Raw genomic sequence first — 25967 nt, forward strand, 5'->3', positions numbered from 1 at the left:
GTCGAGAGGGCGCAACGATTGTCCGGAATGGCCCCTCGACCGACTGCGCTCAGTATTCTCCGGGACTGCCCACGGCTGCTATTCACTGCCGCTCGACCAGGCTCATCGCGCTTGCAGCCATCCCCCGACGCCCAGGTCCGCCTCGCCTCGTCCAAGAAGGGCTCCTCCGCTCGCTGTGAGTGGGCGACCTGCCCTCCCTGCGATCCATACCTGCTCGCCGGGCCGTCGCAGAGACTGATCGCAGGCCCTCGTTCTTGACCTGCCGCCCTCTCATAGACCTCGCCAGACAGAGGAATGACATCGTGAGTCAGTCACGAGAATCCCAACGACCAGCACCTCCCAGCCTGCTGCACCTCTGCTGACCCTGAACCACCGCCACGCATAGTACGTAAAGGGGCGCCAGCAAGGCAGCACCAGCTTCGGCCCAAAGGCCAGGCGAGGCACCCCCATCGGCTTTGACGACTTCCTCGATCATGCAGACGAGCCAGCTTCTGCCGACGTGCTCGGGGCCTCGTCGGCCGGCTACATCTCCCGATCGGCCTTCAAGCTGGTCCAGCTCGACGACCGATACCGCTTCCTGCGCGGCAACAAGGTCGTCGTCGACCTCGGCGCTGCTCCCGGGGGCTGGACCCAGGTCATCGTCGAGCGGCTCCGGCGCAACAGCAAGGGGGGCAAGCGGCGAGCCGCCAGCAGTGGCGATGATGCGCTCAGCGATGATACCCAGCCGCTCGACCGAGGAAGAGCGACGGGGAAAGTCTTCGCCCTCGACATCCTGCCGATGCTCCCCATCGAGGGTGCCACGACTCTGCAGGGCGACTTCCTTGACCCTTCCGTGCAGGAAAGGCTCAAGCAGCTCGTCATCGCAGGCGACAGTCGCAGCCCCAACGACAAAGAGGCCGATGTGAAGGGTCATGAAGAGGGTGCAGCTGAGCCGAGTCGGCGGCGGCGCGGCTTCGTCGACATCGTCGTCAGCGACATGATGGGTGCGTCGGTCGGTCTAGCGAGGAGCGACCAAAGATCCGCTCTGCTGATGCATCCCTACCGCCCTCTTCCCTGTTCCAACTCTCCAGCCAACACAACTGGCAATCCCGTCGCCGATACGGAAGCTTCTCTGGAGCTCTGTCGGGCGGCGCTGGTGAGTCGCATCAGCGCGCCGTCGCTTCCTTTTGCCATCATCGACCAGGGGAATCTGACCGTCGTTCTACTGCTTCCATCCTGCCAGGGCTTTGCGTTGGCAACACTCAAAGTCGACCGGGAGCCGCCATCCCGGGGTGACGATAAGCGCTCGCCGAGCCCGCCTCCCTCCGCATCTTCTTCGGTGCTGGTGATCAAGTACTTCATGTCGGCCGAGGCGGATCGCTTCCGCAAACAGGAGCTGGAGCGCCACTTTCGCTTTGTCAAGGCCGAAAAGATGGACGCCTCGCGCAAGGAGAGCCGCGAGCAGTTCTGGGTCTGTCGGGGCTTTCGTGGCGTCGCACCGGAGTCGCAGCCGTAGGATCCTGTCGCCGTAGTGCACCGACTGCTTGGCTCTAGAATCGCCAGGAGCATGAATGGGAGCAGGGAGTCTGTGGGAGGGCCTGCCCTGGGGTATGTGTGTGTGTTTGCCTGGCCAAGCGGATGTGCCATGGCAGGTGGTGTTGGTCTTTTTGGCCCGCCCGCATGCACGTCGTCTTGGACCCCTGAGCGGATCGAGCTATCCCTTGGCGCAAACACCATCGCTCCCTCCGCCCTCTTCCATCTTCGACTCTTCGCGCCGCCTACCTCGTCCCTGTCGCTGCCGCCAACGTCAACGCCAACGCCAACGCTATGGACCTGGCCTAGACGACGCTGCGACCATCGTCGACCATGTCACAGCTCAGTCCGTCACCCCCTCGACGGCCCCAAGCGGGGCCGATGCCGGGCATGACACGCTCCACGTCGTACGTGCTCGTCTCGTCCTCCCTCCCCGATCCACCCACGCCGCCGACGTACGACTCGCCCACGCCCCGCCGCCATCCTCGCTACTACTACCTGCTCCCCGCCCTCGCCGCTCTCGACTGCGTGTCCACTTGCGTCCTCGCCTTCCTGCTGTGCCAGCAGCAAGCACCTAGCGGCGGCGGCGGCCCCGGCGGCGATGTCCCTTCCTCACCCGGGACGGGCGGGGGCGGGGCAGGAGGCGGTACTGGCAGCCCCAAAGATCCGGCAGCGCCCTACTGGGATCGTCAGCGGCTCATCCTGGCAGTGACTGCGGTGGCCATCGCCCGTGGCTGCACCTTTGCCATCGTCGGCTTCAGCAAGCGCATCCGCGAGCTCGGCGTCATCGTCGCGGCCATCTGCATCCTTTCGGCGCTCTACAACGTCTCGGTCGCCAACATCCTCTTCCAGGCCAGAGGCAAGCCCGACATTGTCAGTCCGCCAGTACCACGTCCGACGACCTCGCCCAACGCCACCTATGCGCTCGCTCGACCCGACGGGCTCGCCGCATTGACAGTCGTCGGGCAGCCGCAGTCCCGGCTTCTTACTTCGACCATCGTAATGATCTCCACGGCCTCCGTGCATCTAGCGCCCACGATGGCCTTCCTGATCAGCACGCAGATGGCCTTCACCCTGGCCGAGTGGATGCTCTACATTGGCATCGTCGGCGTCAGGGTACCTCCCGGCGGCAACCCCGTCAAGGCGAAGCGGTGGGCGCGCACGCTGGCGCGCGATTCGCGGTACAGGGATGGCGCCGATGCGGCGAGCCTCTACGTGACCGACTCGGACAATGACGGAGACGAGGAGCAAGAAGAGGACGATGATGATGTCGAAGACGCTCATGCAGAGTCTGAGACCGCTGCCCTGAGCCAGGACGATGACAGGAGAAACGTCAGCCGTCGAGGAGCATCCTCGGCCTCCGAGTCGAGGAGCCTGCACCAAGTGCCTCGCGACAACGAGGGTAGCAGACCAACCTCGCCGTTCCTGTCGCCGCAAGGACAGCAGAAGCCTACTTCACTCAAGGCGACCGCAGCAGACGAGCGCACCCTCCTACAGTCTCCTCAACGGGGCTACGGAGCCGCGGGTGCAAAGTCGACGACGCCGCAGCGGCAGCGCAAGCAGTCGCAGGAGCTCATCGGGCGGGGCAGCATGCGCGGCCATCGAGTGACGACGCCGACGCCAAGGTCGCCGACAGTCCCCTTCCCCTCTGCGCGCGACTCACCTCGCACGGCTGAGCTCGGCCTGGTGGGCCGCCGCATCGAAGACATGGATGGCTTCGAGGGCCGGCGCGGCGACGGCAACGACGACGATGATGACGACCTGGACCCCGACGACATCATCGACATCTCGTCGGATCGACGGCTGTCTCGCCACGCTTCCCGACGTCGGCTAGCCCTAGCGGCGCATCCGGAACGGAGGGTGAGCGGCGGGGCTTTGAGCGGTCTGACGCTAGGGCTTGGGAGCTCTGGAAGTGGCGGTGCCGCTCACGCGCTCAGCAAGCCGCTAGGGATTGCCCTCGGAAGCGGTGGTGGCGGTGGTGTGGGCCTGTTTGGGAGGCAGAAGGCCGATGGCAGCAGCGCCGATCCCAACTCTGCGGGCGCTACGCCGCGAAGCTGGACGGCGATCAAGGGCAAGCCGTCGCGTCCTGGAGGAGCCGGTGGCGGGCCGCCTCGCTCAGCCTCGACCTCGGCGTCTCACACAGCGGACCTCGCTGCGGCAGACGCCGCGTCGTCGGAGGTGTCGCACAAGAAGCACCGGAAGCTGCCCGCCTGGCTCTCGAGGAGCAAGACGTCACCCGCAAAGGTTCCACGACATGCCGACGAGGAGTAATGGCTCGGCGCCGCCCTGGCTGCCAGTGGCCCGCACGATTTCCTGTAGCGCGTATACCCCCCCTCGTCTCCTTGCTCGACATTGCGTGCTTTGCAGCGAGTCTGAAGTGTCCTTGGCTGCACGGCGATGCCGAGAGTTTGCATGGTTTGCGTGTTAAGAGGCAGGCATGGGCCGGGTCGAGGTGTTCGGGAGGTCCGGAAGGGTGGGCCGGTCGGCTGCACCGGACTGGCTGGCCTGAGCGCCGTCCGCGTGCGGCGCTGCTTAGCTCCGGTGCCAAAGGAAGCAAAGGCGCAGGCAGACGGGCAGGCAGGCAGGCCTAGGGTGAGGTGATCGCTCTCCTATTGGGAGCGGAGCGGACCCTGGCTTGGCCTGGCCGCCTGTCCCACGGGCCGGGCTTACCGCATGCCGATCTTCGAAAGTGGCTCGAGGTCTCTCTCTCTCTCTCTCTCTCTCTCTCTCTGGCTGCCTCTCTGCTCTTCTTTTCCTTGGCTTCCCCTTCAACCGACTCCTGTCTCCTCACCACCATCATCATCCTTTCCATCTCCTCCCCGCTTCGTGCTACTCGTGCAACGTTGCCCATCCTGGCGTCCATCAGCCCTCTCCGTACACTGCCGCATCTCTTGCGAGCATCCCGAGCCCCTTGCGCCCCCGCCCCTGCCATCGCTGCCATCCGGGCCTTTTCCTCGCCTGCCTCGCAGATCGACGCCAAGCTGTCTTCCCCGTCGCAGCCCTCTGCGTCGTCGTCGCTGCCCGCCTCTCGATCCTCTGCCGCCACTCGTCTCGGTCAGACGGCCACCCACCTCCTGTCATCCAGCAGCTCCTCTGCCTCCACCCCTTCCCGTGCTTTTACCACCACCGCCGCCAGCAAGATGCCTCCGGTCCCCAAGCCCACCTCCGACCACTATGACATGATCGTCATCGGTGGCGGCTCCGGCGCCATGGGCGTCAGCCGACGTGCCGCCTACTACGGCAAGAAGGTGTGCGTCATCGAGGAGGACGGCCGCCTGGGAGGTACCTGCGTCAACGTCGGTTGCGTGCCCAAGAAGCTCATGTGGCACGCGGCCGACATCGCCGAGAAGCTCAAGGAGGCGCCCGAGTACGGCTTCGGCGACAGCGTCGACAAGCCCAAGGTGCCCGGCTTCGAGTGGAAGTACTTTGCCGAGAAGCGCGACGCCTACGTGCGCCGGCTCAACGGCATCTACGACCGCAACCTCGACAAGGACGGCGTCGAGTACATCAGCGGTCACGGCAAGCTGGTGGGCAAGAACGAGGTCGAGATCACGATGCGCGGCGAGGACGGCCAGATGAACGCCGGCACCCACCGCATCCGCGGCGACGCCATCGTCATCGCCACCGGCGGCCGCCCCGTCATCCCGAGCGACGACAAGATCCCCGGCGCCAGCCTCGGCATCAACTCGGACGGCTTCTTCGCGCTGCGCGAGCAGCCCAAGCGCGTCGTCGTCGTGGGCGCCGGCTACATTGCCGTCGAGCTCGCCGGCGTCTTCCACACGCTGGGCAGCGAGACGCACCTGCTGATCCGCCACGACAAGTTCCTGCGGCCGTTTGACCCCATCCTGCACGACACCATCGCCGAGTACATGGACAAGACGGGCCTCCAGGTGCACAAGTCGACCAACATCACCAAGGTCAGCGGCGGCAACGGCAAGCCGCTCCAGATTGAGACGGACAAGGGCGAGACGATCGAGGCCGACTGCCTGCTGTGGGCGATTGGCCGCCGGCCCAACACCGACAACCTGGGGCTCGAGGACGTGGGCGTCAAGACCGACGAGGGCGGCAACATTGTCGTCGACAAGTACCAGGTCACCAACATCCCCAACATTTTCTCGATTGGCGATGTGCAGGGCAAGGCGCTGCTGACGCCCGTCGCCATCGCCGCGGGGCGCAAGCTGTCGAACCGCCTGTACGGCCACTCGGACCTCAAGGACGACCACATGGACTACGACAATATCCCTACGGTCATCTTCTCGCACCCGCCGTCGGGCACCGTCGGGCTGAGCGAGGAGGAGGCGTACAAGAAGTTTGGCAAGGACCAGGTGACGGTGCACCAGACCAAGTTTGTCGCCATGTACTACGGAATGCTCGAGCACAAGGCGCCGTCGGCGTACAAGCTGGTCGTGGGGCCGGGCGACAAGGTCGTCGGCCTGCATATTGTTGGCCTGGGCGTCGACGAGATGCTGCAGGGTTTTGCGGTCGCCGTCAAGATGGGAGGTGAGCAGCCGCCGCGTCCTTCCCTCTTTCCCCTGATCGAATCGATGATGGCCGAGAACGACGTTGCTGACCCTCGAAACCGTCCTTTGCCTTGCCTCGTCACGCCCTGTCTCGACGCTGCAGCCACGACGCGCGACTTTATCGAGACTTGCAACATCCACCCGGTCGCGGGCGAGGAGCTGACGAGCATGGTGTTCGACGGCAAGAAGCCCTGAGACGGTGTCGATCGTCCGGGCTCATCTCTGCCCGGCTCAGCTCGATGTCGATCCGGTGGCCCCTCTGTCGCAATGTGTAACTTTGAATCTGTGCTCGGCACCAGGCTGGCGATGTGTCGACGAGGAGCGCGAGTGAGCCTGACCAGGGTGGTCTCCGTGTGGCCGGCATCCAGTCGCCCAAAGTGGAGGTTTGAGCAGAAGCCGAAGGCGGCTTCGGATCCGAGTTGTTGTGTGCGGCAAACATTTTTTTGAGAAAGCGAGAGCGGCGGGGGACGCGGGCACCGGGCACCGGGCGGTCGGGCGGACTGGCCGAGGAGAAAAATTTGAGAAGAAGCGGCGGCGGCGGCGGTGGTGAGCCCCCGACACGCCGACTGAGGACAGCTGATGGCGAGCAGGCCCTGCCTGTGCGTCTCGCTGCTCCACCCCTCACCCCTCCATCCTTCACCCAAGCCGACACTACGCCTCTAGACTCCTCCTCCTCCTCCTTCTCCTTTCAACCCCTCCCCTTGTTCCGGACGTCGCGTCTCTGAAGAGCCATCGCCAGCGTGGCTGTGAGGATACCTGGGCCTCCTTGGACGACGCAACCGCCGCCGCTACACTCACTCCGAGCAGCAGCCTAGAGGTCGTCATCGACACTGGCCACCTGGACCGGCCCGCAACGCCCCGGTCCTCGACCTCGACCTCCCCTCTGACCTGCTGTCTCCACTCGGCACCGCTGACACTTCGCCACGGACTATCCGCACACCATGGTCGACAACATGTCGTCGGCGAGCTCCTCGAGCTCCAGCTCGTCGTCCGACGGCCCCTCTACGCCTCCCAACGCCCACGCCGTGCTGCCCGGCTCCCTCAAGGCCGCCAGGGATGCCGCACACGCACCCATCGAGCCGTGGATGGAGCCCTACACCTTCCACACGCTCAAGACCCAGGATCGCTTCATCAACCCGCGCTCCGACGAGTTCCAGCAGCCCGAACTCACCGAGCTCGTCGCGCCGCTCCTCGAGGGCTTCAACTCGCTCTGGTCCGACGACCCGTCCATCGACCCGCCGTCATCGAGCAACGGATACAATGCCACCATCACCGAAGGCCTCGGTCTGGTCGAAAAGAGCGTCCGGAGATTGCCGACAAAGGTCCTCTTCGACCGCAGCTCCGAAGACGGCGGCCTCGGCAACCGGCTCGAGCTGCGCATCGACAGCGTCCAGCTCTCCAAACCCCACGTTGGCGACCGCGCAAAGGATGCCAGGGAGCGCAGGGTGTTTCCCTCGGAGTGCCGAGAGCGCCTCGTCACCTACCGCGGCAAGCTGGCCGCCAGGATCAGCTGGAGCGTCAACGGCGGGCCAGAGGAGAGCGAGCTGCGCGACCTGGGCATGCTCCCCATCATGGTCAAGTCGAACCGCTGCAACCTGCGCGGACTCAGCTCAAAGGAGCTCGTCCGACGCCACGAGGAGCCCAACGAGATGGGCGGCTACTTTATCATCAACGGAAACGAAAAGGTCATCCGCTACATCATCGTCAACCGCGCCAACTACGTCTCGGCCATCCAGAGAAACTCGTTCGCCAACCGCGGACCCGGCTACTCGACCATGGGTACCATGATCCGCTGCCAGCCCAAGGACTCGCTGCTCAGCATCACCAACACCGTCCACTACCTCACCAGCGGCGGCATGACGATCCGCTTCGCGTGGAGGAAGCAGGAGTACATGATCCCCACCATCATGGTGCTCAAGGCGCTCGTCGACGCCACCGACAAGGAGATCTTTGCGTCGCTGGTCCAGGGCGACTTTGACAACACGTTCCTGACGGACCGCGTCGAGCTGCTGCTGCGCAGCTTCAAGATGTACCAGCTCTGGACGGGCAAGCAGTGCCTCGAGTACATCGGCAGCAAGTTCCGCGTCGTCATGATGACGCCCGAGGACTGGACCGACGCCCAGGTCGGCAGCGAGGTCATCAACCGCCTCATCCTCACCCACCTCGACACGCCGCGCGAAAAGTACCGCATGCTCATCTTTATGATGCAGAAGCTCTACGCCCTCCTCGCCGGCGACTGCGCCCCGGACAATGCCGACTCGCCGATGAACCACCAGATCCTGCTGCCCGGCCTCCTCTACGGCCAGATCATCACCGAGCAGATCGACGAGCTCGGCAACAACATCCGCGCCCAGCTGGCGCGCGACGTCCAGCGCAAGGTCAAGGGCGCCAGCTTCTTTGACAACTCGTACATCCAAAAGTCGATCCAGAAGGTCAGCGCCGACATCGGAGGCCGGCTGCGCGCCTTCCTGGCGACGGGAACCATCACCTCGCCCTCGGGCCTCGACCTGCAGCAGACGGCGGGCTACACGGTCATGGCCGAGAAGCTCAACTTCTACCGATACCTCTCGCACTTCCGCAGCGTCCACCGTGGTTCCTTCTTCGCCGAGCTCAAGACGACCGACGTGCGGAAGCTGCTGCCCGAGGCGTGGGGCTTCCTCTGCCCCGTCCACACGCCCGACGGCTCGCCGTGTGGCCTGCTCAACCACTTCAGCCACAGCTGCCGCCTCATCACGCGCTTCCTCCCCGTCGACCGAATCACCGAGCTGCTCGTGTCGCTGGGCATGTCCGAGGTGTTTGCGCCGGGCGTCGACGCGCGCAAGCACGTCGTCGTCCAGCTCGACGGCACCGTCATCGGCTACGCCACGCCCTCGCTGGCCAGCCACATGGCGACGGCGCTGCGCATCTGGAAGACGGAAGGCGTCAACGACGTGCCGCTCGACCTCGAGATCGGCTTCGTGCCGACGAGCAAGGGCGGCCAGTTCCCCGGCCTCTACCTCTTCTCGGGCCGCTCGCGCATGATGCGCCCCGTGCGGCTGCTGCACAACGGCAAGATCGACATGGTCGGCTCGTTTGAGCAGGTCTACCTCGACATTGCGTGCACGCCCGACGAGATTGAGCCGGGCGTCACGACGCACGTCGAGATCTCGCCAACCAACATGCTCTCGGTCATTGCCAACCTGACGCCCTTTTCCAACATGAACCAGTCGCCGCGAAACGTGTACCAGTGCCAGATGGGCAAGCAGACGATGGGCACGCCCTCGACGGCCATGTCGCGCAGGATCGACAACAAGCTCTACCGCATCCAGTCGCCCCAGACGCCCGTCGTCCGGCCGGCGCTGCACAACAAGTACGGCTTCGACGAGTTCCCCAACGGCACCAACGCCATCGTCGCCGTCATCTCCTACACCGGCTACGACATGGAGGACGCCATGATCCTCAACAAGTCGGTCGCCGAGCGCGGCTTCGGCTACGGCACCGTGTACAAGTCCGAGGCCATCGACCTGCGCGAGAAGATGGGCTCCGGCGCCCGCAGCGGCTCGACGGTGCGCATCCGCTTCGGCTTCGGCCCAGACGTGCCGCCCAACAGCCGCGACCGCGAGCACATCGACGTCGACGGCCTGCCCTTTATCGGGTCCAAGGTGCGCGCCGGCGAGGCGTACGCGGCCTACTGGGACGAGACGACGATGCGGACCAAGTTCTGCCGCTTCAAGGGCGACGACTACGCCTACGTCGACACGGTGCGCGTGCTGGGCAGCGACAACGGCGATCAGGAGCTGCAGAAGGTGCAGATCAGCTGGCGGATCACGCGGTACCCGGCCATTGGCGACAAGTTTTCCAGCCGGCACGGCCAGAAGGGTGTGTGCTCGCAGCGGTGGCCGGCCATCGACATGCCGTGGTCCGAGAGCGGGATGCAGCCGGATGTCATCATCAACCCGCACGCCTTCCCGTCGCGCATGACGATCGGCATGCTGGTCGAGAGCATGGCTGCCAAGGCCGGCGCCATGCACGGCATCAGCCAGGACTCGACGCCATTCACCTACAGCGAGGACGACACGCCGATTGACTTTTTCGGCGAGCAGCTGCGCGCCGCCGGCTACAACCACGTCGGCAACGAGCCCATGTACTCGGGCAGCACGGGCCAGGAGCTGCAGGCCGACATCTACCTCGGCGTCGTCTACTACCAGCGGCTGCGGCACATGGTCAACGACAAGTTCCAGGTGCGCACCACGGGACCCGTGCACCAGCTGACGCGGCAGCCCATCAAGGGCAGGAAGCGCGCCGGCGGTATCCGCTTCGGCGAGATGGAGCGCGATGCGCTCCTCGCCCACGGCACCTCGTTCATGCTCCAGGACCGCCTGATGAACTGCTCCGACTACAGCACCGCCTACGTGTGCCGGACGTGCGGCAGCCTCATCTCGATCGCCTTCGACACCGAGGGGCAGCTGTCCGCGGGCGGCGGCGACGGAAGTGGCGGCGGCGGTGGCGGCGGCTTTGGCTCCTCGTCGGCCAACCACGGCAATATCTACACGATCGACGCCAAGTCGCAGCAGTCGGACGGCGGCGCGCCCGTGCGCGGGCCGAATGGCGAGTACTGCCGCGTGTGCAAGGTCGAGGACGACATCCGCCGCGAGAACGGTGAGGCGCCGCTGCAGGGCAAGAGGCGGCCCATTGGCGGCGCCGAGTCGACGTTCAAGGTGCCCAAGGACAGCGTCATCCGCACCATTGGCGGCGACCTCGATGTCATCGTGAGTGTCCGTCCCCGTTTCTTTGCTCCCCCAGTCGCACCGCGCTGCACCGCGTCTCTGGCCCTGTCAGCGCTCCCCCCGACCGGTAAATTGACTAGCCTCGACTCTCCTTGTTTCTTCACCAGGCCGTACCGTACGTGCTCAAGTACCTCGTCGCCGAACTGGCAGCGATGGGCTTGAAGCTCTCGTTTGAGATTGGCGAGTAAACGTTCGAGTTTCGGCCCCTCCTGCATGTCTCTTCGTCCCCGCGCCTGCTCCTCCCCCTCTCCCATATCCCCTGCATTGTCGTACCCACCTACCACCTTCCTTGCTCTTGCCCATCACTTGCCCCTCTCGGCCTTCCCGTTTCCCTCCGTCTGTAATTTCACGATAAGGTCGATTCGGTCATGTTGCAGTGGTCGTCGATGGTGTGTCCGTGATGGGCGGTGGAGAAGAAGCAGACATTTGCAGAGCTGCTGCGAGGATGTGGCGTGGTTAGGTTGAAGGCTGGACGTCGTTGACTGGCTCGGGACGCGGGGCGAGGCGGCGAGGCGGCGAGGCGGCGAGGCGGGGTCCGCACGGAACGCCTCGGCCAAGTCCGAGCGGGTCCGCTCGTTTACTCGCTGCAGCAGCCCGAGCGAGCATTTCCCGTTAGGCGGGCGCCCGAAAGAAAGCAAGGAGGCAGGGCGGGGGCGGAGGGGTCCACGCACGAGCCTTGTCTTTTCCACACCGCTTCCTCACCCTCTCTCCACCACCACCCCACCACTTGCACCCACCATCAACGGCAACGGCGACGGCGACGGGCGCACCAGGACGGATAGAAGATGGGTTCACCGATAACGTGCCACGTGCTCGATGCCTCGCTGGGTAGACCGGCGAGCGGCATCACTGCCATCCTCTCGCGACTCTCGCACGACGGCCAGTCGGCTACCGTCATCTCGACCGGGTACGGTCCCCCAGTCCCATCCGTCTGCCCGGCTGCGCTCTCGCCTCCCTCCCTTGCCCTCGTCTTCTCGCACCTCGTCGTGGTTCCAGACTGACCCTCCAAACCCCTTCTTTCTTTCACCTTGCCGACGCTCCGATGCCGACATCGCACTACACGGGCACGACACGATACGGTTAGCGAGACCAACCACGACGGTCGTATTCCCGCACTCGTCCCCGATTCGGCCAAGGAGGCGCTCCAGTGGTCCCAGGGCGGTACGTTTAGGATCACATTCAGGACAAAGGAGTACTTTGACCGCACGGGTCGTCAGAGCTTTTACCCTTTCGTCGATGTGAGTCCCAGAGTCACGCCGCGCCACGCCCCTCGTCATGTCCTCCATCTTCGACCCTGGCTCAACGTCGGTCCCTCCGACCCCCCCCCCCCCCCCCTCCCCCCCCCTCTCCCCCCTACACCCCCACTTTTTCTCTCCCCGGGCGATGACAGGTCAACTTCACCATCCCCGCCAACCCGGAAGGCCACTACCACGTCCCCCTCCTCCTCTCGCCCTTCAGCTACACCACCTACCGCGGCTCTTAGGCCGCTACCGGCGCTGCACCCGCAGCAATCGAGGCCATGGCCGTACTGCGACCACTGCTGATCATCGACTCGATTTGGGGGGAGGCGGCGCTGTCGCACGCCCGCGGTACTGCTACAGGAAGGGCTATGGTTACAAGTTGGTTCGGAAATGATGAGATGGGTCTTGCTGCGACGCCGACTGATGACGCCTTCTCAATGCTGGTGATGCTGCGGATTGGCTTTGCCGCATGGCGCACCCGTACGCTGTTTGGTGACTGGTCCTGCCGAGCCTCGGTGACGGCGCGCTGGCGTGCGGCGCCTTTGCTTTCTCTTCTCGGCCCCTGTTTCCGGGCCGTCGCCCCCTCGGTCTCTTCTCCCTTCGACTGGTGCAGCGGCTCAGGTGTCATCGGGCACCTTGACGATCGACGAGGGGCGCACTATGGCGTCCTTTGCGCGCGTCTTGTCGTGGGCCACGCCGCGGAAGCTGGGGAAGCGCGGGTGTCCCGTCTGGGTAATCTCCTGGAAGCGGTAGCTGACGATGGTGCCCACCGGCGGCGGGTTCTCACGCTGTCGATCGTTGAGGCCCGACCCGATGCGGGTCCTGAGGCCGTTTTCCATCTCGACGACGAGTGCTCCGACTCGACCCTCGTTGCGGCCTTCGCCCTCGACGTAGTCGACCACCTTGGCCTCGGCGTCGTAGAACGACTTGAGCTTGTACATGGTCCTGCTGCGCTTGAACTCGTAGAACGACCCCGGACGGCGGAGCATCAGGCTGGCGGCGTCAAGGCGGCGGATTGAGATAGCAGAGCGGAGGGTCAGCACATCGTGGGCAGATGCAAGGATCGACGAAGGCCGTAGTCCGATCAGCTGGGTCTCCCACGCAGACTCACCCTTCACCGCCCTTGCCGTTGACCTCTTCGAGGAGCGCGACGAGGTGGTCTCGGTCGACGCACTTCTCGTGGTGGACCAGTCGGATCACAGCGCCCTGGAGCTGGTCGATGTCGATGCCCTCGGTCGATCCAAAGCGCTTCTTGAGCTCCGCCCAGCGGTCCTCGACCACCTTGCCGTCCATCGAGGGCGCGTCAAACACCTGCGCAGAGGGATAGCAAACGGAGCGGGCATCCGGCGCAACGACGTCAGTGTACACAACGTCGAGATAACCGCGCCCAGGCCCGCTTCGGCGGCTCACCATGTACTTGATGTTGTGCCACTCGGACGAGCGCTTCGTGTCCGAACGGTAGGCAGGCAGGAAGTTGGCAGGATGGAAGCGCGATCGGCGTCGAAAATGAGGCGAAGTCATGCCGGGCCGAACAGCGTCGCGCGGTGGACGTGCGGCAGGGGTGGCGAGAGCGGGCGCAGCAGAGGCAGAGGGAGGAGTGACGAGGGGAGGGGCAGAGGGGCGAGAGGCATGCGAGGTTTTAGCATCGCTCCTCTTCCTCTTTTTGGACTGCGCGCCCGCCTCTGAGGGATTCGATGGAAGCTCGGACGGCGATGTCGCCACCGGACGCTTGCCCCTGCCGCAACGCGTGCAGGTCTGCGTCGGAGAGACCTGCTCGCTGACCAGCTTGCGCTGCCGAGGCCGAGGTCGTGGCAGCAGCGCGCAGAAGGACAGCTGCGCCAGCGCAAACATCGATATCTCGCCCGACTGGACCAGATCGCGCCCGACGCGCAGGCCGAGCCTCTTTTGCGACTTCCATCGAGACGCTCGCTTGCCGCTCGACGTCAGAGCGGCAGGAGCCTCTTCGATGCCTTCGCCGGTGGTGGGTGCGGGCGGGTCCGGTAGGCTCGACGCCAGGTTCGTGACATCGCCTAGGGGGGCTTGCCCGTCGCCATGAGGTCGTCGCCGCGACTGCGCCTGCGACTGAGACTGCGACTGGGACTGCGACTTGGCTTGCGACTGCGAAGTGGCCATTCGACGCCGCCGGGCCTCTTCCTGCCGGATCCGATGCTGGCTCGCCAGCCGGCCGCCGAGCTGCTCGCGCAACCAAGACCGTTCCATCGAGTCCCTCTGCAGAAAATGCTTGAACGTCCGGAGCTTTCCCATCCTTACCGTTGTGCGGCAGATCTGCGAGGTGAGATCGAACTCGCCGCGTCGCATCCACAGCTCGCCATCGAGCGCAAGGTCCTTGGGCAGCTCTGCACGGGAATCGAGGCGTCGCCCGGCGGTATCGAAAGTGTCAGGCTGGCCCGCACGCTACTAAATGATTGATGGACTGACCGCACTCACGGTCCTTCCACCACGTAGGTGCATTCCACTCGAGGTTCTGCCTCGAGAAGAGGCGCTGGCCATCCCAGAAGGCGCGGACACCATCGAGCTGTAAGACAACGGGGGCGTCGGGCGTAGCGGTTCCGTCAGACTTGAGCTGTTTTATCACGACTGCGAGGCCGGGAAGGAAACCTACCTTTTCGCTGACCCACCAGCCCGACGGGTCCATCGGCTTGGATTTCGGCTTCTTCGGATCGGCGTTCAGGACCCAAGAATGGCCGAGGAGCAGCTTGACCTGGAGGAGCAGCAAGAAAAGACAAGGTCGATGGTATGGCCGTTCAGCTGGACTCCGATGCAGACAAACAGCCGCTGACAAGTCCCGGACAGCTTACCTTGTCATCGTTCTTGTCTGCCTTGCCGTTGCGACCCTTCTTCGACGGCGAAGGCTGCTCCCAGGGGAACGAGAAGGCTTTGCCCACGCCTGCGGCGGCTTCGGGCGCCTCGGGCGTGCGAGCTGCTGCGTTGCTCGGCCCAGGCGCCTGGGCTACGGGCTTGACGAGCTCCCACTCGTCCTCGGTTTCGCTGTCGTCCTGTTGACCGACGGGGGCGGGGCGCTTGGAGTTGGACGACGCCGAGGCTGCGACTCCTGACGCAGCGGCGTCCTCGGCAGAGGTGGTCTCGCTCGCCTTGTCGGCAGGGGCCTTGTCCGCGTTGTCGACGGCCTTGCTAACGCCACCGTCGCAGTCTTTGCTCGCCCCCTGGTCTTTCTGAGAAGCCTCCTGGAGCTGTTCATCGAGCATGCTCCTGGCACGGGCCATCCTCGAGGCGACGGTGCTGCCCGAGGCCCTCCTGGTGATGCCCTTGTCTTCCCAGACACTGCTGGGCGCGTCCTTTGCCACCCTGACGCGCTCCTCCTCGTACTCGTCGCCCAGCACTTCGGAGAGGTGCGGGCAAGAGCGTCGGAACTTGTCCCTCTCCTGGTTGTAGAGCCAGGCCGGGCAGCTGCAGACGTAGAAGCCGGCCTCGAAACGCTTGAGCGTGAACTTGCCCGAGCCGTTCTTGGAATGCTCGAGGGGCTTGCCAATCTCGATGACGGTCTTGGGAGGGATCGACTTGCCGGGCACGCTGGAGCGGAGGCCGTACTCGTCTGTGCGGACCATGTCGGGGATGTGCAGGGTGGCCGTGTCGAGGTCGACGATCGACCCCATCGAGATGCCGGTCGGCATTCTGGGCGTGGGTGCTCGCCTCAGAGGCGGAGAGGTTTACATGCGTTGTGTGCTAGACGAAAGGAATGGTCGATTGAGGGGGAGGGCGCGGATTGAGAGAGCAGGTGGGGTAGGGTAGGCAGGGAGGGTGGTGGACGAAAGGACGGAGGGAAGCGAGCTCAGAGAAGGAAAGGGGAAGAGAGGCGGGCGGGGTGGTCAGACAGCGTTTGGCCTTCGCCCGCCCCGCCCCGCCAGAGACAAAAAAGTGTCACTTCCAATGCAGCGCCAGCGGCCTGACCAGGCGCGCAGGACAGGGTCCACACGCGCGCGCGTGCAGCAGCAGCAATTTACACGAAGGCTGCTCGGGCTGCCGCAGCACAGGCGTAGGCGTACGAGAGCAGACGAAGATGACCTTTGACCAGAGGAGTACGGGGAAGGCTACGCAGTAGTGCTACAGTTTGAACGAGCGAGGAGGGAACGGGCCAGGTCAATTAGCGGAGAACGCGAGAAGAGCAGAACGAGCAAACAAGAGAGAAAGGAGAGGAAGCTGGCTGCGACCGCGAAAGGGCCGCTGAGGGGCGACGTGGAAGGGAACAATCAGAGTGCGGGGCCGAAGCCAGACCAGGTGGTTGAGGCCGGAACCTCGGTGGCGATCGAGCCTCGGAGGGCAGGCAGCGGCTTGTCGGCCGCCCTCTGTAGCGCGATCGAGGTGCGCAGAGCGTCCTGTGCGGGTGCCGAGTGGGCCACGGCCTCCTTGGCCGAGGAAGGCGGCAGCGACGTGGGGATGCTGAGCGCCTTGGGGACGTAGCGCTCGCTCATGCTGATGCGGCCGGTCCCGGCGGTGAAGCTAGCAGGGCTGGCCTCAAACTCGCCGGAGAGCATCGAGCGCCGGTTGAGCGAGTTGGGCGTGCCACCCGCTTCGCTCATCTCCGAGATGGGCGCCATGCCCATGTCGAGAAGGTGCAGCGATGGCCGGGTCGGCGAGGTGGGGACGAATTGCTGGCCTGGCACCGAGCGAAGGGAGCTGCGTCGGGGCGGAGCGCTTGGCTTCGGATGGTGGGCCGAGTCCTGACTTAGGCGGCCAAGCGATTCGGGGCCAGCGCCGATGCGATGGACGACGTCTTCGGCGGGCTTGGTCTCGATGGCCTGGCTGCGCTCCATGCTCCTCTCCGACATTGACGTGGCCCTCGAAGACAGTGAGTCCCAGCGTCGCATCGCACGAGGGAAGAAGGAGAAGCGCGACTCGGCGGCCTCCGAGCCGTCCGAATACATGCCACCGGTGTTGTAGGACGACGCCTTGGAGCTGCCCGACTGGTCCCGCGAGTGACGTCGCGAGACGCTCGAATGCTCGCCACGTCCAGAGAGGGCGTCGAACGAGAACTTGCGGGCCGAAGGCGGGTACTTTCTCGACGGCAGTCTCGAAGCCTGAGACAGGCTGGGAACCGAAGGCAGTGGGCGTTCGGCGGAGGCGCTCTGCCTCGGTGGCTGCGCGACCAAGTGTACTGGCACCGTCGTCGATCGCGTCGGTGCTTGCGGCTCGTATGGAAACGGGGTCGGCTGTGGAAACACCGGGGCTGCTTCCCGGGTCGCCTCGCCGCGTTTCGCGCTCCACGGAAAGCTGAAGAGCTTGTTGAGGCTCGAGGTCGAGGATGATGTTCTGAGCCGTCTCCCACGGCTCCGCAGCGTCTCTTGCCCTGCCTGGGTTCCTTCGTCGTCGTGATCAAAGTGGGACCGATTGAGACTAGAGAGGCGCCGCCTTAGGCTCCCACCGAAGCTCGATCGGCGATGCAGCGTGCGCTCTGCTGGGACCGTGTGGAAAGAGGCGTAAGCATCGAGCGCCGGCTCGTCCATGACGGAGTCGAAGCGTGGCGGCAGCTGGTAAGCTGGCAATGGCTGTCGACCTGTCGCCGCGTCGGCGGGCAGCGGTACGACGGCGTACGAGGCTGGCATGGATCGGAGGCTGGCGGTGTTGCCGGCGTTTGTTGGAAAGTGCATCGAGGTTGCGCCGTGCAGATCAGGTGTGGTCTGGAGCGACAGCGATGGTTGCGATGAAGCAATCTCGAGCGAGATGCGCTCCACAGTCGCCTGGAGCTCGCTGATTTTGGCTCGATGCCTCTCGACCTCCTGCCACAGGGCAGCCTGGCGCGCATCCTCCATCGCGTTGCCAGCGCTAGAGGCCCGCGCTCTCGCGCCGAGGTTGGGCGAGCTGCTCATACCGCGTAGTACCCTGGTCCCGCTGGCGTCGGAGGCTTGCGCGCCAAACCGCGGTACGCCCGAGATGCTGGCCCTTGCAGACGGGCCGTGGTCGAAGCCGCGGCATCCGCACTGCCAGGTGGCGTTGCCCTTGCCGGCGAGCGGACATGCTGGATGGTGGAAAGCCGACGGCGCGGTCCGGATGGCTGGAAAGCCGGTCTCGTCGATCACGACGCTCCAGGCGTGCAGCTCACCCGGCTGCCGCTTGTCTCGACCTACGCCAAAGCTGTGCACGCCGCTTTCCGAGTTTCGCCGCTCGATGCGAGGCGGACTGGCAGGCTGCGGGACCGTGGCCAGGGCCTGGAGGCGGTTCAGATCGAGGCTGCGCGCCGTCGGCCGGGCAAAGGACGCCGAGGTCGATGGGATCTTGCGCTCGGCACCGACCCTGTTGGCGCCCACCAGACCGAGCCCGCCCGCAAACGCGGCATGACCCTGCTCCGAGTCGACGTCGAGGAGGACCTCCTCGTCCTCTTCCTCGTGGGTCCGTCCGCTCGTAGGATCGTCCATCCCTAGCTGTACAGGGCTCCCGAGGCCTCTGCTGAGCGTGTCATTTGAGGGCTCTTCGATGCGAGTGCCACCAGTGCCGCTGCCGGATGAGCCCGGCGGTATCGGTCGAGAAAAGTTGGGGCGAAGGAGCCTGCCAGGAGCCGGCGCAGCGTCTTCCTCGTCCTTTCCGCCGATGTACGTCTTGCGAAACGGCCGGCGCTCATGCGCGGCATCGAGACTCGCTCCACGTGAGGCGGACGTGGTCGCCTGGCCGCCCCCGGCATCTCGGGTGATCCAGCTGGGTGACTGGGCCTCTGACGAGGGGCGAGTCGAGGAGAGGTAAGGCAGCGTCGAGATCGATGCACGGCGAGATTCCGACGACTCGGGCTGATGGACCTGCTTGGCCTCGTCTGCGATGGTGAAGTCAAACGAGTCCATCTCGTGCAGGTCAGGGCTCGACTTGACCCTCTTGAGGCGGCTTCGCACACCAGGCGGGGCCCGCGCGGTGGGCAGCGGTGCTCCCGGCGAGTGGTTGCGCCACACATGCTGCGTGGTCTCGAGCATCTGCTTGATGGCGTCGCGTGGGATGTCGAGCGATCTGGCAATCTCTCCGGTCGATGCTGTGGGTCCCAGCACGAGCGAGGTGGTGCTGCTCGCCGCCGAGCTGGCTGTCGCGTAGATGGAGGCCGAGCTGGGCGGTCTGTCGGGCTCGTAGAAGCGATCGAGGCTCTCGTCTCTTGATCCGATGACGTCCGTTGCGGGCGCGTTCCGCTGGCTCGTCATCTGCGAGAGACGCTCCGAGCTGCTGGAGGGGCGCTGCTGGCCCGAGGCGACGGCCGGCTTCTGATTCGCCTTCTGCGTCTGTCTCCCCGTCTGGTAGTTTGGCGAACTGGGCGGTCCGCCTTCGAGCGTCAGCCTCTTGAGCGGAGACCGCCCGCCGTGGGTAGGCTCCGACCTCGGGTGAGGCTCGTTGAGGTCCAAGAGGGCGAGCGGCCGCGGTGGCAGTGCTCGGTCAGGCGCGGGACCTGGCGGGACGAGGCGCTGCGAGCTCGACGGTCGCGCCGCCCCTCTTTCATGCCCCTCGCGGCTGGTCCGCCTCGAGCTGCCGCCAGCCGCCTTGGCCGAAGAGGATGCGTCGGATGCCGCCGCGCTGAAGCGCTCTCCGGCATGCTTCCGGTTCTCAACGGCCCAGTTCTCCCCGCCGTCCCAGCCCATGTTACGGGCGGCTCTGGCGACCGGGGCGGGCGGCGATGTCCCGACCTCTGCCCGTCCGATGGGCGAGGGGAACGAGCTGATGAGGCCGGCAAGGGCGGGAGAAGAAGACGGGTTCGACTGGAAGTGGCTTGGGGTCACGGTCAGGCTCGACATGGCCGGAGAAGCCAGCCGTGTGTCGAAGGTTCTGATCGACAGGCGCTCCGGTATGGGTGTCCTGTCCGGGTCAGTGAGGCTCGGGCTCGATCTGGTGCGTCCGATTGGCCTGTGACCGTTGGCTGCTGCCCCTCGCGCCTCTTCAGACGGGCTCCGAAGCGGCAGCGGGAACAGGCCGTCGCTGAGATCCGTCTGATCGAAGAGGTCCGAATCGAAGCTGAGGGCTGGCGCCGGAGCCGACGCCGGCGAGGGCGTCGACGATGGGATAGCTTGCCTGGCGGCCGGCGCGACGGTGCCCGAGCTGGGCGATGGCCAGTTGCGCTTGACTTTGGGCGCCCACCGCGGCGACCAGCCCTTGATGGACCCGCTGCGCGCAGCGGCCTTGGCCGTCGAGGGAGAGCCGTTCGCGAGACGAGCATCGGTGCTGACCTGATAGTAGCAGCGTTGGTGGAATACAAATGATGGCAGTCAGCTCGCGTTGGTTCCGGAACGGTCCCGGTCCTGGCGGTGCGGCACATGTGCTGCGAAGCTCACCCTGCTCCTCAGATCCGACGTCTCCTTGGGCGGCATCGAGGGCGGGAAGCGCTCCAGAGGGCTGTCGGGTTCGGTCCAGTTGGTCGACGAGGCTGTGTTCGGGTGTGCCGTCGTCCAGCTGCCCTCACCGGGGGACGGCGTGGCCGGCAGCGCCTTGGACCTTGGCCGAGGCAGCATGACCGTTCGCTCTCGGATGGGTTCCGATGTGGCTGGCGTCCGGAGGCCTGAGCCGTGCGTCGGAGGAACTGGCAGCAAGACGACGGAGGTGGACCGGATAAGAAGACAGGGTCACGAAGGAAGGCAAGGGTCGATGAACATGGGGCTGGGACACTCGACGATGGCGGGGTTCTAGGGAGTGGTGGTGGTGGTGGTGGTGGTGGTGGTGGTGGTGGTGGTGATGATGGACAGACGGCGCGAAAGTCGCCGCCCCTCATTCCAGCTCTCGTGGCGGTCAGCGCCTGTCACAGCTGCATGGGCCTCGAGCCGGTAGCGGAGGTGCAGCAGCGCGATGCGGTGATGGCGAGGCAAGAAGGCAGACAGGCCGTGCGGATCGTGGTCCGGGGGCCCGGCGAAGAGGCGAGCGGTAGCAGCGCCGGCTGCAGCAACCTGCACCTCCTGGTGGGCTTTACCCGAGGCGACGTCCAACCTTGTCCGGCGGCGACGGCCAGCAGGCCTGCAAGGGAGAGCTGGGGGGGAGAGCAGAGCGAGCCCTCTCAAGCTTCCAGCCTTTGAGCCAAACGAGACGCGCCTCGAAGCACGCGCGCTTTCGTGACGCACCAGACGCGGCCCTCGCCCGGCCTGGTCGCTATCGTGGCCCGAGAGCGGGGCGAGCGGGGCGAGCGGGCATGTGAGGGGTCGGCCTGGACGGTTCCTGAGACAAGCCCTTGTTTTTTGTTCGCTCCCACCGACCCTGGCATCCCAAATCGACGGACCGGACGTGGGCGACCATCCCCCGGCCTCCCTGTGGCCAGCCGTGTCCGTCCCCCTGACTTGGCGTGTCTCGTCGCCATCGACTTCAAGACGGGCGACCTTGATCATGACCGGGTCGAAGGGAGGGCAGGTTGCGTTGCGTGCTCTCCGTGCAAACCTTCCTGGCTGGCGCCTTGGGCGGATGTCAGAGTCGAACTTCCCGCGCTCGGTGTCCCACGGCCCCCTTCTCTTCTTTCCAGCATCGAAAAAGAGCGGCGCGGGTTGGAGGGCTGAACATCAGCTCGGCGCTCGGCGATGTCAGCGGCGACGACTTTTGAAGCTCAGAGAGGGGTCCGTCCCATCGTTTGGCGTGGCGTGGCTGGGCTTGGCTTGGCTTGGCTTGGCCTGTCCTGGCCTGCCTGCCAGCTGCCCGTGCTGGACCCCTGTCTGGATGATGGAAGTGGCGTCCGTCCAGGACAAAGAGAGGCAGCTGCGCCTCATCACGGCCCCTCTGTGCGAACCTCTTGCTTCCAACACACAGAATCGGGGGATTCGAGAACGGCCATGAACGGTCGCCCTGCTGGCCTACTCCTGGAACGAGAAGCCCGAACAACGTCGCGGCGGGCAGTTCGTTCATGCCTCCAGCACCGCGCTCTAGGCCTTGCGCACATGGCCGACTTGATCTGCCGCTAACGCCTTGGACGGCCGGCCCCTTAGGAGCACGCCCGCGACTCGGTCGGCGGCGTCAGCAGCCTGACTCGGAATGACGGCGCCGAACCGTCACTACGCCCGCTCTTCCTTCACCTGACAAGGACGTTGGCCAGACAGGCTGCCAAGGCAAGTCGGGGCTCTCGGTATCGCGATGGGTAACTGTACCAGGTCCGAAACGGGGGACCCTGCTGCTTCCCATGGAAGAGGTGTCAGAACGAAGCGCCTTGCATAGACGAGGAGGGAGGGGGTCTGGCCTAGCCTAGGATCGGCCGCAGTTCCGTCCCGCTCCAAGACCTTGGCCGGCTAGCCAGCACGCTCGTTTTCCTTCTTCTTGACCTGACCGCAGCGAAGGGGACGCAAGGAGGTCGGAAATAGCACCGGTACCGCCCGCCAGCCTCCTCGCCCAAAATGGCTGGTTCGCTTGGCCGACCGTGCCCACGCACACTACTTTTCTTGACAAACACACAAGTGCGCGCAAGCAAGCAAGCAAGCAAAGCAGAGTCGATCTTGGTCTGATTGGCGATGTCAAACGGCTTCGGCTCAGGACGGAACCGCCTGCCGTGGATCCGCGCAATCGAAGATCGTGGTTTTCTCCCCCTGTCCAGTCGGTATCGCCGCTTCCATGAGGCAAGAGCGCGGAGACCGCCCGCATGCCCCCTCGATGCGAGCGATAGGGGGTCTCTGCCCTAGGGCTAGATTGTTCTTCGACATCTTCATACCTGGGACTCCTTGCTGCCCCCCTTTCAATGGGAAGAACGAAAGAGGACCATGGGCGGGCGCGCCTGTGCGCGTGCGTGATCCGCAGCCGGCCCAAGCAACGCGTCGAGCGCGTCGTCGAGGGGACTTGGCCGATAACAGAGACGGTCAAGACCGCCTCAGGATGATGATGACGGACGGACCACGAAGCTACGTGCTGAGACCAAGAGGAGCGCGGCAAAAAGAACAAGGTCAACTGCAGCACCCGGGATTCCCGCGTGGTCCCCCACCGCGGTACTGGCCGGGCGACTACCTGCTTAACTGTGCAGAGCGGACGGGATGCAGTGCTTTCAGGTATCTATGGCCGCAGATGAAAGCAAAGCGATGCAATGCACTTGTAGCTGTCTGTCAGAGCGAAGGTGCGCAGCGTGTGAGAGAGAGAAAGGGCCCATGACGAATGTGATTGAGTGACGATAGAGCAAGCGCGGTGTCTCTAGCTAGTTGCGTTCTGAGTCCCGTTACGATTGTGGTCTGGAGAGAGGGGGCGGTGGCGAATGTGACTCAATGAACGAAACGCACGTCGAGGCGCTGCGTACCTCGGTCCGTGGTGGTGGTAGTATACCGACTGCAATGGAAACGTCGTAGCGGCGCAGCAGGAACGTAGGGGGAGAGACAAAGGTCAGTCTCATCTGGAGCCCGTGTCGAGTGCAGGCCAGCGAGGGAGCAGGGCAAAGCGACGACTCACGTCTGTTGCTCGTGGGACATGGCGGACCAGACCGCCTGCTTCTGTCGGTTCCTCCAGACGTAGTAGGCCTTAGTGAGCCACGCCTGCAGGATGGCGACGGCCGAGATGATGATGAGCGCCAGGTTGCCCTTGTTGTAGAACGGTCGGTCGTTTGTCATGTCTGGTTTGGCCGGGAAGGGCAGGAGAATTGCAAAGAGCAGGAAATCAGCACCTTGTCTGGTCGCAGGAGGCGAGGGAGCGGGAAGGGGAGAGCGACTACTCACACACTCGTGTAGCGAGGATCGTCGAGACTTGGACCATCATGTTGTAGAGACTGCCCCGAGTCGGGATGCGAGGTGTGAACTGAACGATGGTCAGTACGCAAAGCCGTCGAGACTTGGTCGAGGATCCGGGTGGTAGCACGTACCACAGCGAGACGGTACGGTTCCGGACCGAGTGTGAATTCTGAGATACCCAGCCGATGAGGATCGGGTGGCCTACAAGGTCATCGAACGGGAGACAGGGACAAGGAGCAGCGTGTCAGTCGACCGACCACCGCACCACACCCCGCCTCTAGGACGGCGCGGGCTTTACTCACAGTAGGGCACGGCAGTGATGCAGGTGATTAGGGCGTAGCGCACCCAGGCCAGGTGCATGGAAACCTTCTCGGGCAGGCAGTACAGGGCCACGAGGAAGGGGAGCGTCCAGAAGTTGGCAATCGACGAGACGAGGCCGCGCTCGTTTGTGCGCACCGAGAGCCAGGTGAGGAGGACGCTGTTGATCGAAAAGAGAACCTGGCCGGGGATGGCCAGCAGATTGCTGTGGGACGGACGGCGAGCAGGGTGGCCGGGGGCCGTGGAGCAGCGGTATCAGTTCCGTCGTCGAGGTGCGGGGCACGACGTGCAGTGAGCAGCGGTCGGACTCACGATCGGAGGGTGTTGTAGCCCATCTGCTTGAGCAGCAGCGAAATGATGAGCGTGGGTGGCTGCCAGGGGATAAAGACGACCACTGAAATATATCGGGAGAGCAGGGCAAGGGGGCAGCGGAAACATCAGAGAAGGTCCACCGCGACGACACGATCCTTAGGCCGGCCGACGCGCAAAGGACTCACATCCCATCAGGTAGATTGGCCAGAGGTCCTTCTCGCAAAGCGCCCTCCAGAGCTCCCTGGGCGAGACGCCCTGGCGGTTGTTCATGTCGCCCTTGCTGGGGTCGTCGCGCAGGATCTTGTTGACGATGATCTTCTCCTCGCGCTCGGAGAACCAACCTCGCTTGCTGAAGAACCTGCCCTTGGTTGCCGTGGGGCTGTTGGGCATCAGGAAGAAGGCCATCAGCCCGATGACGCCGGCGATGAGGCCCTCGAAGGCGAAGAGGTAACGCCAGCCCGCCAGTCCGTTGAGGCCTCGCAGTTCCAGGAAGCCTGCTGCGAGCAGCGAACCGAGGACCTGCGAGATGCCGATGACGGTGTAGAACCATCCAACCCTCGTGCTGAGCTCCTTGGATGTATAGAAGTAGGAGAGGTAGAGGAGCTGCAGGCGGCAGAGCGGAGGCGACGATGCGGAATCGGAGCGGTGGTGAGCACTGAATTCGAGCGGGGCGCCATCGTGGTGCTCTTGCGTCCAGCACTCACCTGGTCCGGGAGGAAGCCGCCCATGGTGAGGCCGAGCAGCGCTCGCGTGACCAAGAAGCCGGCTTTGCCCGTGATGGCGGCCTGCGCCGCCCCGATAATGGACCACGAGACGATCTGAGTCGGCACCCAGCGGTCAGCGCCGACCTTCTTGGAGACGAGGCCGGAAGGAAGCTCTGCAAAGAGGAAGCAGAGGAGGAAGACCAGCTGGGGAGGGGCGGCATCGAGAGGGCGGGAGAGTGGAAGTCAGCCTCGCAAGATGTAAGTTCGGCCTGAAAGCTCGATGGGCCCACTCACCAGGCCATTGTTGTAGTCGTTGAGCGACATGCCGAGGTCGGCGAGGAAGTTGTCGGCCAGCGCGCGGCTGATATTCTTGCGTACGAGGTCGAGCGCCAGGAACATGGCCCATGACCAGCAGGTCACGCGCAGATCCACCTGCGGAGCTCAATGAGAGGATGCCGTGCGACGTTGTGGTCAGCGTTGGGACCGCAACACGGCCGTGAGCCAACGGTGGCCTGGAGCGTACCTTTTTCAGCAACTGCCGGTCCTCCTCCGGTGTCCATTCGAAGGACGGGTCGAACCGATGCCTAGTCACGGAAGCAAGAGGACGAAAGATGCAGAGCGGTAAAGCGTCAGTCGTAGAGCCCGAGCCGGAACATGTAGATGATGAGCTCGTAGCCTGGCACGGCACCCACCTGCCCTCGTACGACGACCTCTCGTAGACGCCCTTCCAGTGCGCGGCTATCGCTTCGTCCTGGAAGATGTGGACATCGCTGAGGGTGGCGGATGAGCCGCTGGGCTGGCGGATTCCTTCCAGAGGGTGTGTGCGCTTTTCGCCGGAATCGGACTGGACGGATCGCGGCTGGGGGAAGATCTTGTCCTCCTCGAGCTTCGGGGTCGCGTAGGGAGACGAGGACGAAGCTGTCGGATCGTGGATGTGGTGCGACTCGACGTCGGGCAGCTTGCTGAGCTGCGGAATGTACGACAT

General features: G+C 64.8%; 8 protein-coding genes across 8 annotated transcripts; 5 read left to right on the top strand and 3 right to left on the bottom strand.

Moving 5' to 3' along the window:
- Positions 1-27: 27 nt before the first annotated feature.
- On the top strand, positions 28-1495 carry PFL1_02317 (uncharacterized protein; the record flags this gene model as incomplete). The annotated part of the gene is made up of 5 exons (XM_007879829.1): positions 28-175; positions 277-302; positions 386-983; positions 1071-1135; positions 1223-1495. The coding sequence occupies 5 exons, from the start codon at positions 28-30 to the stop codon at positions 1493-1495; spliced, it is 1110 nt and encodes a 369-aa protein (XP_007878020.1).
- A 350-nt stretch (positions 1496-1845) lies between these two features.
- PFL1_02318 (uncharacterized protein) lies at positions 1846-3783 on the top strand (the record flags this gene model as incomplete). The annotated part of the gene is made up of 1 exon (XM_007879830.1): positions 1846-3783. The coding sequence occupies one exon, from the start codon at positions 1846-1848 to the stop codon at positions 3781-3783; it is 1938 nt and encodes a 645-aa protein (XP_007878021.1).
- An 869-nt stretch (positions 3784-4652) lies between these two features.
- On the top strand, positions 4653-6227 carry PFL1_02319 (uncharacterized protein; the record flags this gene model as incomplete). The annotated part of the gene is made up of 2 exons (XM_007879831.1): positions 4653-6012; positions 6136-6227. The coding sequence occupies 2 exons, from the start codon at positions 4653-4655 to the stop codon at positions 6225-6227; spliced, it is 1452 nt and encodes a 483-aa protein (XP_007878022.1).
- Positions 6228-6973: 746 nt separating this feature from the next.
- Positions 6974-10986, top strand: PFL1_02320 (uncharacterized protein; the record flags this gene model as incomplete). Its single annotated transcript, XM_007879832.1, has 2 exons — positions 6974-10780; positions 10906-10986. The coding sequence occupies 2 exons, from the start codon at positions 6974-6976 to the stop codon at positions 10984-10986; spliced, it is 3888 nt and encodes a 1295-aa protein (XP_007878023.1).
- A 597-nt stretch (positions 10987-11583) lies between these two features.
- PFL1_02321 (uncharacterized protein) lies at positions 11584-12281 on the top strand (the record flags this gene model as incomplete). Its single annotated transcript, XM_007879833.1, has 3 exons — positions 11584-11705; positions 11883-12036; positions 12189-12281. The coding sequence occupies 3 exons, from the start codon at positions 11584-11586 to the stop codon at positions 12279-12281; spliced, it is 369 nt and encodes a 122-aa protein (XP_007878024.1).
- Positions 12282-12656: 375 nt separating this feature from the next.
- On the bottom strand, positions 12657-15692 carry PFL1_02322 (uncharacterized protein; the record flags this gene model as incomplete). The annotated part of the gene is made up of 7 exons (XM_007879834.1): positions 12657-13032; positions 13151-13350; positions 13450-13482; positions 14311-14396; positions 14488-14575; positions 14663-14761; positions 14859-15692. The coding sequence occupies 7 exons, from the start codon at positions 15690-15692 to the stop codon at positions 12657-12659; spliced, it is 1716 nt and encodes a 571-aa protein (XP_007878025.1).
- Positions 15693-16268: 576 nt separating this feature from the next.
- PFL1_02323 (uncharacterized protein) lies at positions 16269-20489 on the bottom strand (the record flags this gene model as incomplete). Its single annotated transcript, XM_007879835.1, has 2 exons — positions 16269-20207; positions 20313-20489. The coding sequence occupies 2 exons, from the start codon at positions 20487-20489 to the stop codon at positions 16269-16271; spliced, it is 4116 nt and encodes a 1371-aa protein (XP_007878026.1).
- A 2657-nt stretch (positions 20490-23146) lies between these two features.
- PFL1_02324 (uncharacterized protein) lies at positions 23147-25967 on the bottom strand (the record flags this gene model as incomplete). The annotated part of the gene is made up of 11 exons (XM_007879836.1): positions 23147-23159; positions 23374-23533; positions 23637-23686; positions 23780-23849; positions 23951-24171; positions 24279-24360; positions 24464-24881; positions 24983-25186; positions 25277-25414; positions 25506-25566; positions 25675-25967. The coding sequence occupies 11 exons, from the start codon at positions 25965-25967 to the stop codon at positions 23147-23149; spliced, it is 1710 nt and encodes a 569-aa protein (XP_007878027.1).

The sequence above is a fragment of the Pseudozyma flocculosa genome, assembly GCF_000417875.1.
Source record: "Pseudozyma flocculosa PF-1 unplaced genomic scaffold scaffold00006, whole genome shotgun sequence".
NCBI classification, from domain to species: Eukaryota; Fungi; Basidiomycota; class Ustilaginomycetes; order Ustilaginales; family Ustilaginaceae; genus Pseudozyma; species Pseudozyma flocculosa.